Here is a 17,408-nt window from a genome sequence, read left to right as displayed (position 1 = left end):
CCCTTCCCCTTCTCTCTCTGCCCCTGCCCCTGCTTGTGTGCATGCTCTCTCTCTCCCCTTCCCCTTCTCTCTCTGCCCCTGCCCCTGCTTGTGTGCATGCTCGCGCTCTCTCTTTCTCTCAGAATAAATAAACAGACATAAAAAAATACTAGAAGTAAGGCTCCAGAAATAGCCAGGGGACTGAATGCAGAGGCAGTATGAGGGCAGAAGTGGCAGAATGTGGTCACTAACTGCAGTGCAGGATAGACAGGGGTGGGAGGAGTGGTTTCCAGGAGGATCAGGAGAAGGATTCGATCAAGAGCCCCTCCTCTCACCCTTCTCTTCTGCCTGTCCTGCTCCTCCACATTCCTATTTCCATTAGTACCTCACCCTTTCTCTTTTTCCTTTCTCAAGTTTGAGGTTCTGAGCAAACTTGTTTGGGAGGAGATACAACCACTGACACTTGCAATTTGATAGTTTTTTTTTAATTAATTTATTTGTTTTGAAAGAGAGAGAGAGAAAATTAGTAGGGAAGGAGCAGAGAGAGGGAGAGAGATCCCACGCAGGCTCTGCACTGACACCCTAACACAGGGCTCGAACCCACAAACTGTGAGATCATGACCTGAGCTGAAACCAAGAGTCAGACACTTAACTGACTGAAGCACCCAGGTGCCCCGACAGGGTTTACTTTAAAGATACACAAACACTTCCAAGGAGCAGGGACAACTGCATCCCGTTTTAAAATAGCAAACTAAGAAATAAAGGAGAGGACAAATCATTTCAAGTGAACTCAATTATTCAAGTGCATAATATAAAACTGACCTATAATCCCTAAACAACCACCAGAGCTATCCTCAGCCCCACAGCAGACTAAGTATATTTTGTTTTGACCTTGAGTGAAGCACTTAGCAGAGTATCTTTTACATTAAGTTATTTATGTTCATAGCACTCTTACCCCACCTAAGGTAGTCACACCTTCTGGTGAGTGGGGGCTTTGTCTCACTTGCCTTTAAATCCTCCAAAATACCTACAAATTACCTCAAACTCAAAAGGTACTTGATAAACGTCTGTTGGATTAAACATGTATGAAGAGCCATGCACAGCGGAGACCGCTGGACAACCACAGTCCAGCCGTAGCAGACGCTGCCACCAAAGAAGCGAGGAGGCTCTCACTAAACAGAAACCTGGGGTCAACCCCACATCAGCAATAAGCAATAATCAGGAGGCTCTCGACACAAGCAGCAAAGGACACATGATATCTGTTTATTCTCTATCATTTTCAACATGGTTGAGTTCAAAATGAACACGGTTTCTCAGATATCATTCCTTCTGCCACGGAAAGAAAGCCCTGTTCTTTGTGACGGAAAAAAAGAAAACAAATCGTGAGGTCTGAACAACGCTATCAGAGACAATTTACGTACCAACAACTATGGTTGGGGTAGATGAGACAAAGATAACTTAAGCTCATGCTTTCATCAGTGTAAAGTACACGTGTAGGGCATGTGTAGCCTTGCCTTTTTCAAAGGGGCCGCAGGGAACTCAGGGTTCCACTTATCAAAACACAGAACTGGTCATCTGGAGACTCTACAATATAGCAGGGTAAAAGGAAACCATGGCCACACCGTCCCTGAGGGTGTGATTAAGGGCTCTTTTAATTAGACAGCTCTTTTCTGATCTTAGGCTCTCACAGAATACCATAGTAAGGCGTATGATCATCTTCAAACGAAAATTTTAAAGTTTCATCCTGCCTTTCTTTTCACCTCTTGATTGAAGAGGAAGATAGTATGGTCTATGATAATTTCAAAAGAGAGCAACTCAAGGCAAGCCAATTTAAAAATAAAAGTGACAGACGAAGAAAGAGGTAGAAAAGGAAGTTATGCTAGCTATGGCTGGCCATGCTCTTGGCTGTGGAAGTCAGTTATGAGCTGCAGCAACGGTCAACCCTGTCACTTCTATCCCGGCTCTACCCACCTTTAATCCATTTAAGTCTGGATCCAAGAGGGATAAGCCTGGCTATCTAACTTCTCAACTGTCCATTTTAAAAAGAAATCTGCCCTCTAGCAATCTCTATTGGCTTTCAGAGTATAACCCACTGTGTTTTACACACAAAGATAAGCTTCCTGAGGGCAACATCAGAGACTCTTCAGCCATTAGGCAATTGCCTCCATTAGTTTTCCAGGGGTGTTAATGAGTTTAGACCCAATCCACTTCCTTTCCAGATTCTTCAGGGGCTTAAGGCCACACAAAATTAAGAATGTTAATATATGAGAGTATCCCTTAAAATCAAGAAAGACAATAATGAGAATTAACATATAAAAATTTCCAATCCATTATATAAGGCCAGTATTATCCTAATAATAAAACCAAACAAAACATCACAGAAAAGGAAAACTACAGACCAATAACTCTTATGACTATAGACATAAAAATCCCCAACAATACTAGTAGATTAAATTTGTAGCATATAAAAAGGATTATACATCATAACCAAGTGAGATATATCCCAGGAAAGCAAGGTTTGTAGCATATAAAAAGGATTATACATCATAACCAAGTGAGATATATCCCAGGAAAGCAAGGTTTGTAGCATATAAAAAGGATTATACATCATAACCAAGTGAGATATATCCCAGGAAAGCAAGGTTGGTTCAACATCAATGAACACAATATACCACATGAATAGAATAAATGAAAAAAAAAAAAAAAACAAAAAAAAAACAAAAGATCATCTCAATAGCAAAAAAATAAATGAATAAAAAACAAAAAGAACATTTGACAAAATTCTACATACTTTCGTAATAAAAACATTCAGCAAACTAGGAACAGAAAGAAATTTCCTCAGCCTGATTAAAAGACATCTACAGGGGCACCTGGGTGGCTCAGTCAGTTGAGCATCCGACTTTGGCTCAGGTCATGATCTCACAGCTCATGAGTTCAAGCCCTGCGTCAGGCTCTGTGCTGACAGCTTGGAGCCTGGAGCCTGCTTCCGATTCTGTGTCTCCCTCTCTCTCTGCCCCTCCCCCACTCATGCTCTGTCTCTCTCTCTCTCAAAAATAAATAGACATTAAAAAAAAAAAAAAAAGACATCTGCGAAAAACCCACAGCTAACATCAGACTCAACAGTAAAAAAATGCTTTCACCTAAAGATTTTAGGAAGAAGACAAGGACCCACTCTTACCACTTCTATTCAGCATTATACTGGAAGCTCTAGCCAGGGCAACTATGTTTAAAGAATGAAATAAAAGGCATCCAAAGTGGAACGGAAAAACTAAAACCATCTCTATTTGTAGGTGATATGATCATATACACAAAAAAATACTACACAATCCACTAAAAAACTATTATAGCTAACAAAGGAGCTCATCAAGGTTGCAAGATACAACATCAATATACAAAAACTGATTCTATTTGTCTACAATGGCAATGAACAATCCAAAAATGAAATTAAGAAAACAATTCCATATATAATAGCATCAAAAAGAATAAAATACTTAGGAATAAATTTAGCAAAAGACAAAATGTACTCTTAAAACTATAATATAAATTAAATTAATTAAAGATGACTTAATTAGGGGCACCTGGGTGGCTTGTCGGTTAAATGTCCAACTCTTGATCTCAGTTCAGGTCATACTCTAATGGTTCGTTGAGATCAAGCCCCTTGTCAGGCTCCGCGCTCACTGATAGCATGGAGCCTGTCTGGGATTCTCTCTCCTCTCTCTCTGTCCCTCCCCCCGCTCAATGTGTCGCTCAAAATAAATAAACAAATATTATAAAAATAAATAAATAAAAACACAATAATATTAGTATTTTAAAAAAAAACATGACTTGGGGTGCTTGGGTGGCTCAATCAGTTAAGCATTCAACTCTTGATTTTGGCTCTGGTCATGATCTCACAGTTGGTGAGTTCAATCCCCACATCAGACTCTGCACTGCACGGGATTCTCTTTCTCTGCCCCTCCTCCATTCATTCTCTCTCTCTCTCTCTCTCTCTCTCTCAAAATAAATAACCTTTACAAAATAAAAAAATTTTTTTAAATGATTTAAATAAATGTAAAGATATATAATGTTTAGGGATCAGAACTTAATATCAAGATGGTAATCATTCACAAATTGATCTACAGATTCAATATAATCACTACCAAAATCCTAGCTGGCTTCTTTGCAAAAATTGATAAGCTAATCCAAAATTTCATGTGGAAATGTAATGGTTCTTGGATAGCCAAAACAAACTTGAAAGAAGAAGAAGAGGAAAAAAAAGTTGGAGATCTTGCATTTCTTATTTTCAAAACTTACTATAAAGTTAGTTATCAAGACAGTGTGGTACCAGCATAAGGACAGACATAAAGATCAACAGAATAGAACTGAGAGTCCAAAAAGAATCCTCACATATACCATCAATTAATTATCAACAAGGGTGTCAAGACAATTTAGTGGAGAAAGATTAGCATTTTCAACAAATGATGCTGGCACAACTGGATATCCACATCAAAAGACTGCAGCTGGACCCCTACACCACACCACACACAAAAATTAACTCTAAAATAGACCAAAGATCTAAATGTAAGAGAAAAAAACTATACAACTCTTAAAAGAAAAAAGATGTAAATCTCTGTGACTCCATATTAGGCAGTCGCTTCTTAGACATGACACCAAAAGTATAAGCAACACAAGAAGTAACAGAAAAATTGGACTTCATCAAAACTTTTCTTTGAAGGACATCTTCAAAAGAATGAAGAAACAATCCTTAGAATGAGAAAAAATTTTTGCAAATTTGCATCTGATGAGACTTATATCTGGAATATATAAAAATGATTCTAAATCAATAACTTAAAATAACCCAATTAAACACAGGAAAAGATTCCCAACAGATAGTTCTCTTAGGTAAGATATACAAATGGCCAATTAAGCACACAAAAAGATACACAACATCATTAGCCATCAGGGAAATACAAACAAAACCACAAATGAGGTAATACTTCCTACCTACTAAGATGGCTAGATTCACAAAAGACAGATGATAAAAAATGTTGGGAAAGATGTGAAGAAATCAGAACCTATTATATACTGCTTCTGAGAACATAAAATAATGCAGCCACTTTGGAAAACAGTCTGGCAGTTACTTAAAAGGTTAAACAAAGTTACCATATGACCCAGAAATTCCACTCCTAGGTATATACCCAAGAAAATCAAAATATATATCCACACAAAAACCTGTACACGAATATTCACAGCAATATTACTCATAATTGCCAAAAAGTGGAAACAACCCAAACACCCATCAACGATGAATAAAACATGACATACCCACACCATGGAGTATCACTTGACAATAAAACGAAACAAAGTGCTAACACATACTATAACATGGATAAATCTTGAAAACATTGTGCTAAGTAAAAGAGGCCAGTCACAAAGGACCACATTGTATGATACCATTTACATGAAATGTTCAGAATAGGCAAATCCATAGAGATTGAAAGCAGACTGAAAGCAAAATATGGTTGCCTGGGGATGGGCAGGCTGAGGGGAAACAGGAAGTATGGGGTTTCTTTTCAGGGTGCTGAAAACATTCTAAAATTAAGTAGTGTTGCACCATTGTGTAAACATTCTAAAAACCACTGAATTGTATACTTTAAATGGGTGAATTATATGGTATGTGAATTATATCTCAATAAGGCTGTTATTAAGAAAAGTTACTTTACCTTGAGGGAGTTGGATCATCTTGTCCAAGACGTGACATAATATTTATTAAGGTGTTAATTCCTATTAAAAAAATACACAAATAAATACTGTTAGAAGCATTCTAGGATCATGATATGACAGATAGATAATTATCTACTTTACCCCAATTTGATTTCAAAAGGTTTAATATCTGCATGTCTACAAGTGTGATCAACTAAAGTTACTTAAAGCACTTGAAAAGGAGCAACAAATTTTTCTAAAAATTTTATCCATCCTTATAATAATGCTCAAAGTGAATGCTGTCATATATGGGTCATAAAGCAGTAAAGAATGAGAGTATAAAACAGTCATATCATGAGGATTTAGTTTACAATAGAGAACACAGGCCAAAATACAATGATAGAATCCAAACATACCTTTTTTCCGCATGTGCATGTGATGAACTTTTCTATCTCCATACTTGGGCTGCCGAATTCCACAGTTAGATAAAGAATTCCTGGCATGATCAGGATTCATTCCAAAATTTAAGTGATGACTTGGATGAGTCATGGCCAGCTAAAATTTCAATGAAATAAATTTAGTTTAACTCAGAAGTGCCATCATTTGAAATGGTTTTCAAATGAAACAGGAAAGAGATCTATGTATCCAGTCAAATTTTAAGCCCTCATCTTTCTATCTTCTCTCTTCCAGTGTCAGAGCTTGTACCAGAGCTCTAGTACAAGTCCTCGTCTGAAAAGAAACCTAAAAATCCACATCTTTCAAAGGAGAACTAGGATAGTCATCACCTGAAAAGAAGAGCCATAGAGAAGGGAAGGCTGAAAGAAGGGACTCAGGTTTGACAGGCAAATTTTAGCCTGTTTCTTTAAAGACAGTGTCAAAAAAAAAAAAAAAAAAAAAAAGGTGAGAAAAAGCGTTTAAAAGTGGCAACCAGAGACCAGAGTAATGGAGAGCTATGTTTCTAAACGTCCTCATTATCTCCCAGAACGGAGAATCTCAATGTTCCATTTGTAACCTGCAAGATGAATTACCCCTATTTTGTCATTATGAGTGTACAGGAGAGTAATTCTTACCTGTAACAGACAACGATCTTGGAAAGTATATCCTATTAATTTGTCCAGATGCATTAGGCATTGGTGGTAGCGTATATGATGGGTCAAAACAGGCAACATCATTGCATGCTAGGAAAGAAAATTTCAATATGTTTAACTCTATAAAAACTTATAAAAATGCTTCATCTAACTTACAACAAACAAGAACCATTTTCCATCCCAGATTGCATCTTTGCGAATCCCATATGAGGGGTGGAGGACTATAGTTACGAAGGGTGTAGTCTCAGGAACCACAGTGCCCCGGTCTGATTCCTGCTGTCACTCATTAATTGTGGGACTTGACAGGGGAGTTATTTAACCTCCCTCTCTCAGTTTTCTCACCTACCGAATGGGAATAATCAGTATAGCTACTTTTTTTTTTGCTGGGGGGGGGGGGGGGGGGGGGGGGGTGGTTAAAAGGATGAAATGAGCAAATACAAAAAAATGCTCAGCACAAGGCCTCTCAGCCTCACTCAGGCAGGAGTAGCCCGGCTTCAACAGGATACAGCAGGGTAATCTCAGCAAGTCATCAGAATTTCTGGGCCTCCTGCCTTTAATTCCAAGAGAATGGATTAGGACTTACAAATTCTGAAACTTTGTCACGGTCAAGACTTTTTTGAGAATCTAAGGAAATGACTGTTTCCCCAGAAAAATGCCTATGTGCATAAACACGTAAAAAAAAAAGGTATGCAATTTTAATGGGTTCACAGACCCCTAAAAGCCTATCACTATCCTCCAGGTAAGAACTTCTCAGCCAGATGATCTCAAAGGGCCATTCTAGGTTTAATACTTAATGATCTAATAATCTGAGGACGACTTTTATAAAACCACCAATACAGGTAAGTCACCTGAGGACATAGAACTTTTACTTTGGTTTCAATCACTTCTCATTTGGCTAAAGATGCCTTATTGGGAAATAATTTCATAAAAGGCATAGCCTTCTCTTTTTCTTAATAATATTTCCCTAGAACTTGAGAGAAAGGAGTCATTCTTATTCATCTTATTCATCAGAACCTAGAGGATGGGCACAGCCCACAAAATGACTGACATACGCTTTATATCATTTTACTCTTTGAAGTATTTTCAGATGGCATTGTTTAAAAATACATGAAAATGGATTTGCTTGAAAATGCAGAAATCAGTTTCCTGTATTATTAACTTATAAGGAAAGATCAATGCTCCCAATTAGGAATTCCAATCAACAGGAAGTCCTTTTTTCCATTTCAATTCAATAAATACATAATGAACACCTCCATGTGCAAGGCTTACTAGGGTTGTGGAAGAGAAAAAAGATAGACACTCTCTGCCCTCAAGGGCTTCCCAGAGATATGCCATTATGATCAGAAGTATTGGCATTTCCTCCATGTTGTTCTGATAAGTGCTGCATTAAAGAACATTGTAATAGGGAAACAAAATTGTGACCAATGTCTGGTATCACTTTCCAGGCATTTAAATTGCAGATAGCTCAAGGGAGTTGATGCTAAAAACTCAAGGTAGAAGGGTCATGAAGACTACACAGTGCAACTATCTTCTTTAAGTATGAACTCAAACTGATGAATTATTTTTTTAATACCTCCAGTAAGAGATCATCCCCTGTCAAGAAAATGACACCCTCTTCAGGGTATTATGCTAACTGAAATAAATCACTCAGAGAAAGACAAATACCATATGATCTCACTTCTATATGGAATCTAAAAAAACCAAACCAAAACAAACAAAAAAACCCAAAACGAACAAATGAAATTAGTACAGAGAACACCCTGGTGGTTGCCAGAGGGAAAGGGGGCGGAGGATGGGTGAAAGATTAAAAGGTATAAACTTTCAGTTATAAATACATAAGTCACAGAGATGAAAAGTACAGTATTGGGAATACAGTCAATAATGTTGTAATAACGTATAATGACAGATCATGACTACACTTATCACAGTGAGCACTATGTAATAAATAGAACTGTTCAATCACCATGTTGTGCAGCTAAAACTAACATAACACTGTATGTCAACTATACTTACTAAAGAAAATGCTGGGTCGGGCTGGACTTGGGTGGCTCAGTCAGATGAGCATTCGACTCTCCACCTTGGCTCAGGTCATGATCTCACAGTTCATGAGTTCAAGTCCCACGTTGGGCTCTGTGCTGATGGCACAGAGCCTGCTTGGATCTCTCTCTCTCTCTCTCTCTCTCTCTCTCTCCCCCTCTCCCTCTCCCTCCCTTTCTCTATGCCCCTCCCCTGCTTGTGCTCTCTCTCTCTCTCAAAATAAACAAACTTAAAAAAAATTAAAAACAATAAAAAATAATTTTTTAAATACTTACTTATTTTGAGATAGAGAGAGAGAGAGCGCGCATGCAATGGAAGAGCAGGGGAGGGGTAGAGAGAGAGGGAGAGAATCCGAAGCAGGTTCCAAGCTGTTGGCACAGAGCCCAAAGCGGGGCTTGGTCTCACGACCATGAGATCATGACCAGAGCCAATATCAAGAGTCAGTCGCTCAACCAACTGAGCCACCAAGGCACTCTAATAAAAAATTCTTTAAAAAGAAAAGAACACCCTCTTTAGAGTACTCTGGTGATTAGAAAGTTATTATTAACATTTAATCTAAATCTATCTCTTAGAGGTTTATCCCTTGAAACCTAGTTATACCCCTGGGGACAAAAAAAACAAAACAAAACAAAACAAAAAAAACATTTAATGGTAATGTCTCCACATCTTTTCTTCATTAACCTAAGTCTTATTTCCTTTAACCTTTACTCATGTCAAACAGCTCTGATTCCTTTCACTACTTCCTCTAAACTTGCTCCAAATAATACTAGTTTATCTTTACAGATATGAGTGCTTCTTGTGAATATCACTAAAAGGTATATATGACCCATGTCCATCTTGTAACCTAGACAACAAAGTCTCAACATTATGTATAAGACTGTTAAAATCTCTAGCTCAGTTGTGTTTTTTTTTTTTTTTTCATTTTATTTATTTTAGACGGAGTGAGCAAGCATGAGCAGGGGAAAGGGGCAGAGGGAGAAAGAGAAAGAATCTTAAGCAGGCTCCACTCTCAGCACAGAGCCTGACGTGGGGCTCAATCTCACAACCCTGGGATCATGACCCAGGGCAAAAGCAAGAGTTGGATATTCAACCGACTGACCCACCTAGGTGCCCTTTTTTGTATTATCAATCTTTGTGGGGCACCTGGGGGGCTCAGTTGGTTAAGCATTCATGACTTCAGCTCAGGTCATGATCTCATGGTCTGTGGGTTCAAGCCCCACATCAGGCTCTGTGCTGACAGCTCACAGCCCAGAGCCTGCTTGGGATTCTGTGTCTTCCTCGCTCTCTGCTCCTCCCCTACTTACACTCTGTCTCCATCCCTCTCAAAAATAAACATTTTTTAAAAATAAAAAAAATAAAACTGTGACCAAAACTGGAGAGGGCTCTGCAGATTCCAATCTACCGGGTGAGTACAAGAGGACAGTGTAATGCTGCCAGAGAAGCTAAGGCCCTATAAATGCTCAAAATTAAAAACTGAAGTTCCCTTCGAGGATAAAGTCCCATGGTGAAGCAAGTACGGAGAGTAAAAGCCACATTTAAGCAAGAGAGGAAGAATAAAGGGCAAAAGAAAGAGAAAGTCCAGATAAAAGTAGGGGAGGAAAGCAGAGAGGGCAGGTCTCAGATATTATGAAGCCATGTCTTTTATCACTTTGCAAAAGCAGCAGGAGGGGCTCTTTAACCGTGAAAAGTTAATCTGACTTCTACCTCCCTCCTAAAAGTACGAGAAAATATTTCACTTACTTATCTAACATTATTTAACTTGAAGAGCAATACAAAATCATGATCATACCCCATCCAAGGATTTTATCAGAAAATGGAAAGAATAGAATAAGATTCCTCAGATAATTAAAAAATAAAGCCAGAAAAACATGCCAACAAAACAGATGAAAGCTGTAACCTAACATTTCAAAATAAGATAAACAAAATTAAGAAAACAAAGGAAGCTATTAAAAAAAAACCCCTACAAATAAGTATTACATTTACATTAATTCAGAAATGAAATGACTGGAGGAAAGGAAGATTTGAAAAAAAGTGACAAACCTCAGAGAAAAGACACAAAAGGAAAAAATCATTTTAAGAATACAGACTAAAGAGAATGAACAGCAAATTAACCAATGGATAGTGCCTTTGAGAAATAAAAGATGGAAAAAGGCAAAATTTTAGAGAAATAAAAAAATCAAAAAGAAATGAAGGATTCAAAAGAAAGTGATAGATATAGAAGATAAACAAAGAAGGTACAAAGTGCATATAACATGAATCCTTAAAGAAAATCAATACAACAGGACAGAATAATGAAATGTGTAATTCAAGAAAACATTTGAGATAAAAGACAACTTGAAAGTATATACTGAAGGGTATACGGCATATCTGAAAAAATTAACCAAAAAAGCTGAGACATATTCTAGTATGGTTATTATTAGTTTTTAAAGGAAAAAAATCCTTTAGGCACTGAGACAAAAGGGCCAAGTCACTTATAAAATTCATATTATCACACTTTTGACAACAGAGCTTTATGCCAGATAACAAAGAGAACATATTTAAGATGTTAAAAAAAGAAAACATAACTCACAAATTTTAAATCCAGTTTAGGTGGCCTTTATATTTAAAGACAAAGGGTTAGGAACATGCAGGACCTTAAGGATAATTGTTTCAATAAGCCCTTCTTAAGGAATCTGCCAGAAAGGAGCTCAGACAATCAAAACAAGGGGGATAGACACTGCCATATAAACTAGCAATTACCTTCAAATATATTTTTAACTACAGATAATCAATAAGTGAGTCAACATTATAGAAAATGCCTAATACTCTAACAGATTACTACAACTATCAGAAAATGAGGGGAGAACGTGAAGTCCATGAAGAGTAGGGATGAGGCTGCTGTGTGTCTCATAAATACTAACTTGCAGCAAAAGGATAATCACTTGAGGGGCACCAGAGTGGCTCAATTGGGCATTCGACTTCAGCTCAGGTCATGTTCTCAGTTTGTGAGTTCAAGCCCCATGTTGGGCTCTGGGCTGACAGCTCAGAACCTAGAGACTGCTTTGGATTCTGTCTCCCTCTCTCTCTGCCCCTCCCCTGCTCGTGCTCACTCTCTCTCTCTCTCTCTGAAAAATAAATAAACATTTTTAAAAAAAGGATAATCACTTCAAATTAGGTGCTGGATGAGAGAGAGAAGCACAAGAAATAATAATCATTTATTTTCAATAATGGGCAATGGGACACACATAGGAGGGGAGGGAGAAGTTTCATTAGACTACAAAGGTGTTAATAAAAAGATAACCATTCATACAGAATTATGAACCTTCCTGAATACAAAGAGATGTAAAAAGAAAAAAAGAAAAAACAAACAAACAAACAAACAACGAAAATGGAGCTCACAGGGACCACATAACAAAAAACAGTTTGACAGCGGGGAGGCCAAACATACAAAGAATGTATGCATGCGTGTGCGCGCGCGTGTGTCCGTGTTTTCTTATATTAAAGGAAAAAATTAAACCATTTCTAAAAGATGGCTACCCTTAGGGGTGCAGAGGGGCAAGAAAGGAGTAGAGGAAAGAGATACAAGTTAGATTTTTTTTAAAACAGACTTGGCTTTATAAACCTGAGTTTGGAAACATGGAAAATATTTTACAGATTTACAAAACAATACTTTCTAAAAGAAACACTTTAAATCAAAAGTCAAATGAAATAAATGAATCTGTGTACCCAGTTTGTGATATAAGCACAAGTGACCAAACCACAGTAATGTGTGTGCATGCCTTGTGTCATATCTGTAGATAATCACAGATAAAAAGGAATACCCCCAAACAACTGCTTCCCATAATCGGTGCCATTAATATTGTTATCCTGGGACTATTAGTGTATTAAAGAAAAATGAGTACTTTTTTTGGTATGAATATCAAATAGTTGATGAGGGAAAGATTCTTTTTTAAAGTATTCTAACTAATAAATGCAGAAAGAATTAAAATATCACTTTGGAAGCTCTTAGTGAATTACTGGGTCTAGGTCATAATTCATTAGTGACTAAAAATGCTATACACAAAAGAGAGACCATGGATGGACCCAGAAGGTATTATGTTAAGTGAAATAAGCCAGACAGAGAAAGGCAAAAAACCTTATGACTTACTTACATGTAGAATCTAAAAAACAAAACAAATGAACAAACAATAACAAAAGAGAGAAAGACTCATAAATATAGAAAACAAACTGGAGATTGCCAACAGGAGGGGATTGGGAAAATGGACGAAATAGGTAAAGGGGATTAAGAGTTACAAACTTCCAGTTATAAAATAAATAAGTCACAGAGGTAAAAAGCATACCATAGGGAATATTGTCAATAATACTGTAATACACTTATTGTGGTATTTCATCATGTATACAGTTGCTGAATCACTATGTTGTATACGTGAAACTAATTTAATTTTATGTCAACTATACTTCAATTTTTAAAATAAGGTATACGACTGGGGAGAAATACATTCCAATTCAAAGACTTATTTCTTCAATTGAAAAATGGTCTGATTAAGTCAGATTTCTATGAACAGAATTTACTCTCTAAAAGAACTATTAAATGTTTGGATAATCCACTTACAATTTTTTTTTAATGTTTATTTATTTGTGAGAGAGAAAGAGACAGAGTGTGAGAGGGGGAGGGGCAGAGAGAGAGGGAGACACAGAATCCAGAGCAGGCGCCAGGCTCCAGGTGTCAGCGGTCAGCACAGAGCTCAACACAGGGCTCGAACTCAAGAACCATGAGATCATGACCTGAGTCGAAGTCAGATGGATGCTTAACTGACTGAGCCACCCAGGCACCCTTAAATAATCCACTTACAATAAAAAGAGACAGGGAGAGAGACACCACACTACCACTTAAGAGTAGGTTGCGCAAAAAAATACACTTACAAGTGATCAGTGCCATTCAACAGAACGTCCTATGATGATGAAAATATTCTGCATCTCTGCTGTTATAACAGGCAATAGCAAGATGTGTCTAATAAGGGCTTGAACTGTGGCTAGGACAACTAAGAACTGAATTTTTAATTTCATTTAATTCTAAAAAAAATATTTTCATATTTATTTATTTTTGAGAGACAGAGCACAAGTCGGGGAGGGACACAAAGAGAGGGAGACACAGAATCCAAAGCAGGCTCCTGGCTCTGAGCTGTCAGCACAGAGCCCAACATGGGGCTCGAATTCACAAACCGTGAGATCATGACCTGAGTCTAAGTCAGACCCTTAACAGATATCCAGGCACCCCTAATTTCATTTAATTCTAATTAATTTAAGTTTATAAACCCATGTGTAGCCAGTAGTATTGTATTAGACAGCAGTTTATAACAATGTATAGGATATACAAGGGAGAGAAGCACATGTTAAATGATACCATAAAGTTACAATCAGCAAAATTCAGATCAGATCAGACCGCAGGAACACTACCATTACTGAACACGAGATTTGAGTTTCTTCAACAACAAAAATTTGCAAGGAAAACAAAGGGAAAATGGAATGAGAACTTAGGGTAAAGAGACTTAAAATACATCAACTCATCGCAATGTATGAATCTTGTTTGAATCCCAATTCAAGCAGACTGACACAGATCTAACAGACAGGAAAACATGAACACTGGCTGGTATTTGATATTACAGAAATGCTGCTGATAACCACTGAGGCCGTGTGAGGACTACAAAGAGTTCATTACACTTTTCTCCCTGACCTTTTATATGTCTGAAATTTGTATAATAAAAATGTAATTTTAACAGTTCTCTATCAGGCCAGTCAGCCATCAAGCAAAATCTCCTTTTCTTCCATTACGAGAAGCACGACATCTCCAGTTCAAAAAAATAAAATAAAATCAAGTACCTCTCATTGTCCAAAAATTTGTTATCAGTAACTGTGAAGCCATATGTCTCTCAGAGGTATAAATCTCCATTTTCTCTCCCAAGTTCAAACTTAGAAAATGACTCCTTCAATGTGTTGTCCAAAACTCTTAATCCCTAGAGATATTTCTTTACACTGTTCAGTCCCCTTGATAAATCATGAAGCGAGAGTATCAGTTATTGTGATCCAGCAAGGCAGCCCTCCATTCCATTCCAGAGTTACTATGGGAAGACAGCACAGCTATTAATGCATCCAAATATAGCCCTGGATCTACCCAGTACAAAGACCAACCACCACAACTCAGCTTGTCTCCCTAGCACCAACAGCAATTCTCCATGCACCTGTGCCTCCTTAGTTTTCTCAATGAGTTCATCTCCCCAGTTTGGGATAAGCCTTATATGGGCTATATAACCATAATGGTGGCAGATTCCTTGCTTCTTTTTTGATGTCTCTGTTTGTCACATTTATCCATTCTCCATTCTTATGGTTCAGTTTATTGATTCCCATGGACCATCTACCTCCTTACCATAGCAGAGGGTACAGGCACCTACTTCTATAAGATACCAATTCAACCTCAGTGGGCAGAACCCCACTCTTAAAATACAGATCCTGTAGCAACATGCTGCCTTTCTTCCTTTTCTGAGTCCTACTGTTGAATTTTTCAGCCTTGGTTTCAGGTTTTAATTCTTGCTTTTTTTCCTCCCATGTTACCTAGAATTCACTCTAATAAACAGCAACACAGAATAAATCTTTCAATAGTTTGTCTCTAAACACAGTTTCAAGTCTGCATTTAGTTCACATGTAATTATAGGTTACAGGCCCACACCTAGCTTCCCATTCCTCCTCACATTAGTTGGAGCATCAGATAGAATTTTCTAACCTCGTTAACAACCCTGTAACTTCTCTGGTGGGAGGTTATACATCTAGAATAAAGGGCTGGTACTTAAGTTTCTCCTCCTCAGATGTGTGACAACAGTTTCATCTCAGAGGCAGCAAGATAACATCAAAAGGCTTTTGCCAGCAATCTAGTAGCAATTATTACTTATGAACAGTGGGTTCTACATCAATGTGTTACCAAATAGAGAATCCTTCCCCTGCCCAACCCCTGAGAATTTTAGAGAAGTGGTTTTTTTTCCCTTAAAATTAAGTGTGAGGGGCGCCTGGCTGGCTCAGTCAGTTAAGCATCTGACTTGGGTTTCGGCTCAGGTCATGATCTCGTGGTTCGTGGGTCCAAGCCCTGCATCAGGCTCTGCACTGTCAGGGCGGGGCCTGCTGGGGATTCTCTTTCTCTCCCACTCTCTCTGCCCCTCTTCTGCTTGTGTGCTCTCTGTCTCAAAATAAATAAATAACTTAAAAAAAAAATTAGGTATGAGTCTACCTATTCACAGGCTTCAGGATTACTCAAAGTATTCAGTGTATAATTTCATTTAACTGCTCTTTCTCAGATTCTTATTCTTCATTACCAAACATACTAAATGCCTTTAGTTTGAATGTTTTAAACTGCATTATTACATGCCACCTGCCATCTGATTTCAGGAACACACACAAAAAGAAACATTTATTCTAGGATAAGAAATTAAATAAAGCCAACATTACTTGTAAAAAATAGGATTGGAGACTGGAAGCATGGCTTCTAAACAGATGGCAGTTGTCTTTGAGAGAGTGGGAGTCCTTCAGAGCAAAGGACTATTATTAGATCAAGGAGTACTCACCTTGGCAGGAGTTTTAATCAGGGTCCAATTTCTCTGACCAGTTAGTAAAAGGAATTAACTGAGTGCTTTTGCCTGCCAATCTCCAGACAGAAGGTTAAATATAATACATAAAGAGATGATAACCTAGTCCTCCAGCTACTTCTAATCTAGCTGACAAGCCAGAATAAGAAATCTGTGACACAGCTGAAGAACACAGAACTGCAGTGGAAAAGATTATTCAGCACCCATATGCACGCATTTCACTGAAAGAAAGGGGGGGAAAAGGGCTCTTTGTTTTATTTTAATTTTATTTTGTATTTATTTATTTATTTATTTATTTATTTATTTATTTATTTATTTTGAGGATAGGGAGAGAGGCAGAAGGAGATGGACAGAATCTTAAGCAGGCTCCAAGCCCAGCATGGAGCCAACTGCCCAGCACAGAGCAGAGGTGGGGCTCAATCTCACAAGTGAGATCATGACCCAAGCCAATCAAGATCAGATCAAGAATGGATGCTTAACTTAGTCACCCAGGTGCCCCAAGGGCTCAATACTTTAAACAAAATTGTGTCCAGTGGAACAAAACTGCCTTAGGGCCTGCTACAAGGGTGGAAATCAATACAACAGGATACTCCATCCACTCCCACCACCCCTTAGTTATTTTCTATCTTTTTACAAATTAGGGCTCTATAGGGTTTTGTCAAAAAAAAAAAACCACACACACACACACGTTTAAAACCCACTGAACTGAAAGATCTCTAAGGTTCCTTCCAGTTTATAATGTTCCACAATTTTATGATGTCTCTATCAATTCTGACTTATCACTGAAAGCACCAGATTTTGAACAGATTGTTGAACATTCCACATATTGTTCTTATAATGTCTACCTTAGGATGACATTATGTTGGTTTGGGAGAAACTGAAAACCTGGGTATCATGGCTTCAAGTGGCTTTAAGAAAGAATCAACAGAGATACTCACTCCTGAAAGTACTTATGGTAAAAAAAAAAATTGGTCAGTTAACAAAGTAACTGAAGACTTGGTAGATATAGGTG

The 17,408-nt window shown here is 37.8% G+C and overlaps 1 protein-coding gene across 6 annotated transcripts in view; it reads right to left on the bottom strand.

Annotated features, from left to right (window-relative positions):
- The window catches only part of DROSHA (drosha ribonuclease III), a 126,179-nt gene that overhangs the window by 43,747 nt on the left and 65,024 nt on the right, over positions 1 to 17,408 (bottom strand). For all 6 annotated transcript variants that reach the window (XM_049648244.1, XM_049648241.1, XM_049648240.1 and 3 more), the window contains 3 exons: positions 6,732 to 6,839; positions 6,078 to 6,216; positions 5,682 to 5,742 (listed from right to left, as the gene is read on the bottom strand). In XM_049648244.1, the coding sequence (XP_049504201.1) occupies positions 5,682 to 5,742; positions 6,078 to 6,216; positions 6,732 to 6,839 (308 nt within the window). The remainder of the gene's footprint in view (positions 1 to 5,681; positions 5,743 to 6,077; positions 6,217 to 6,731; positions 6,840 to 17,408) is intronic.

This window comes from Panthera uncia, assembly GCF_023721935.1.
Source record: "Panthera uncia isolate 11264 chromosome A1 unlocalized genomic scaffold, Puncia_PCG_1.0 HiC_scaffold_17, whole genome shotgun sequence".
Taxonomy (NCBI): domain Eukaryota; kingdom Metazoa; phylum Chordata; class Mammalia; order Carnivora; family Felidae; genus Panthera; species Panthera uncia.
The sequence above is the reverse complement of the archived record's forward strand: the minus strand, read 5'-3'. Positions and strand labels throughout refer to the sequence as shown.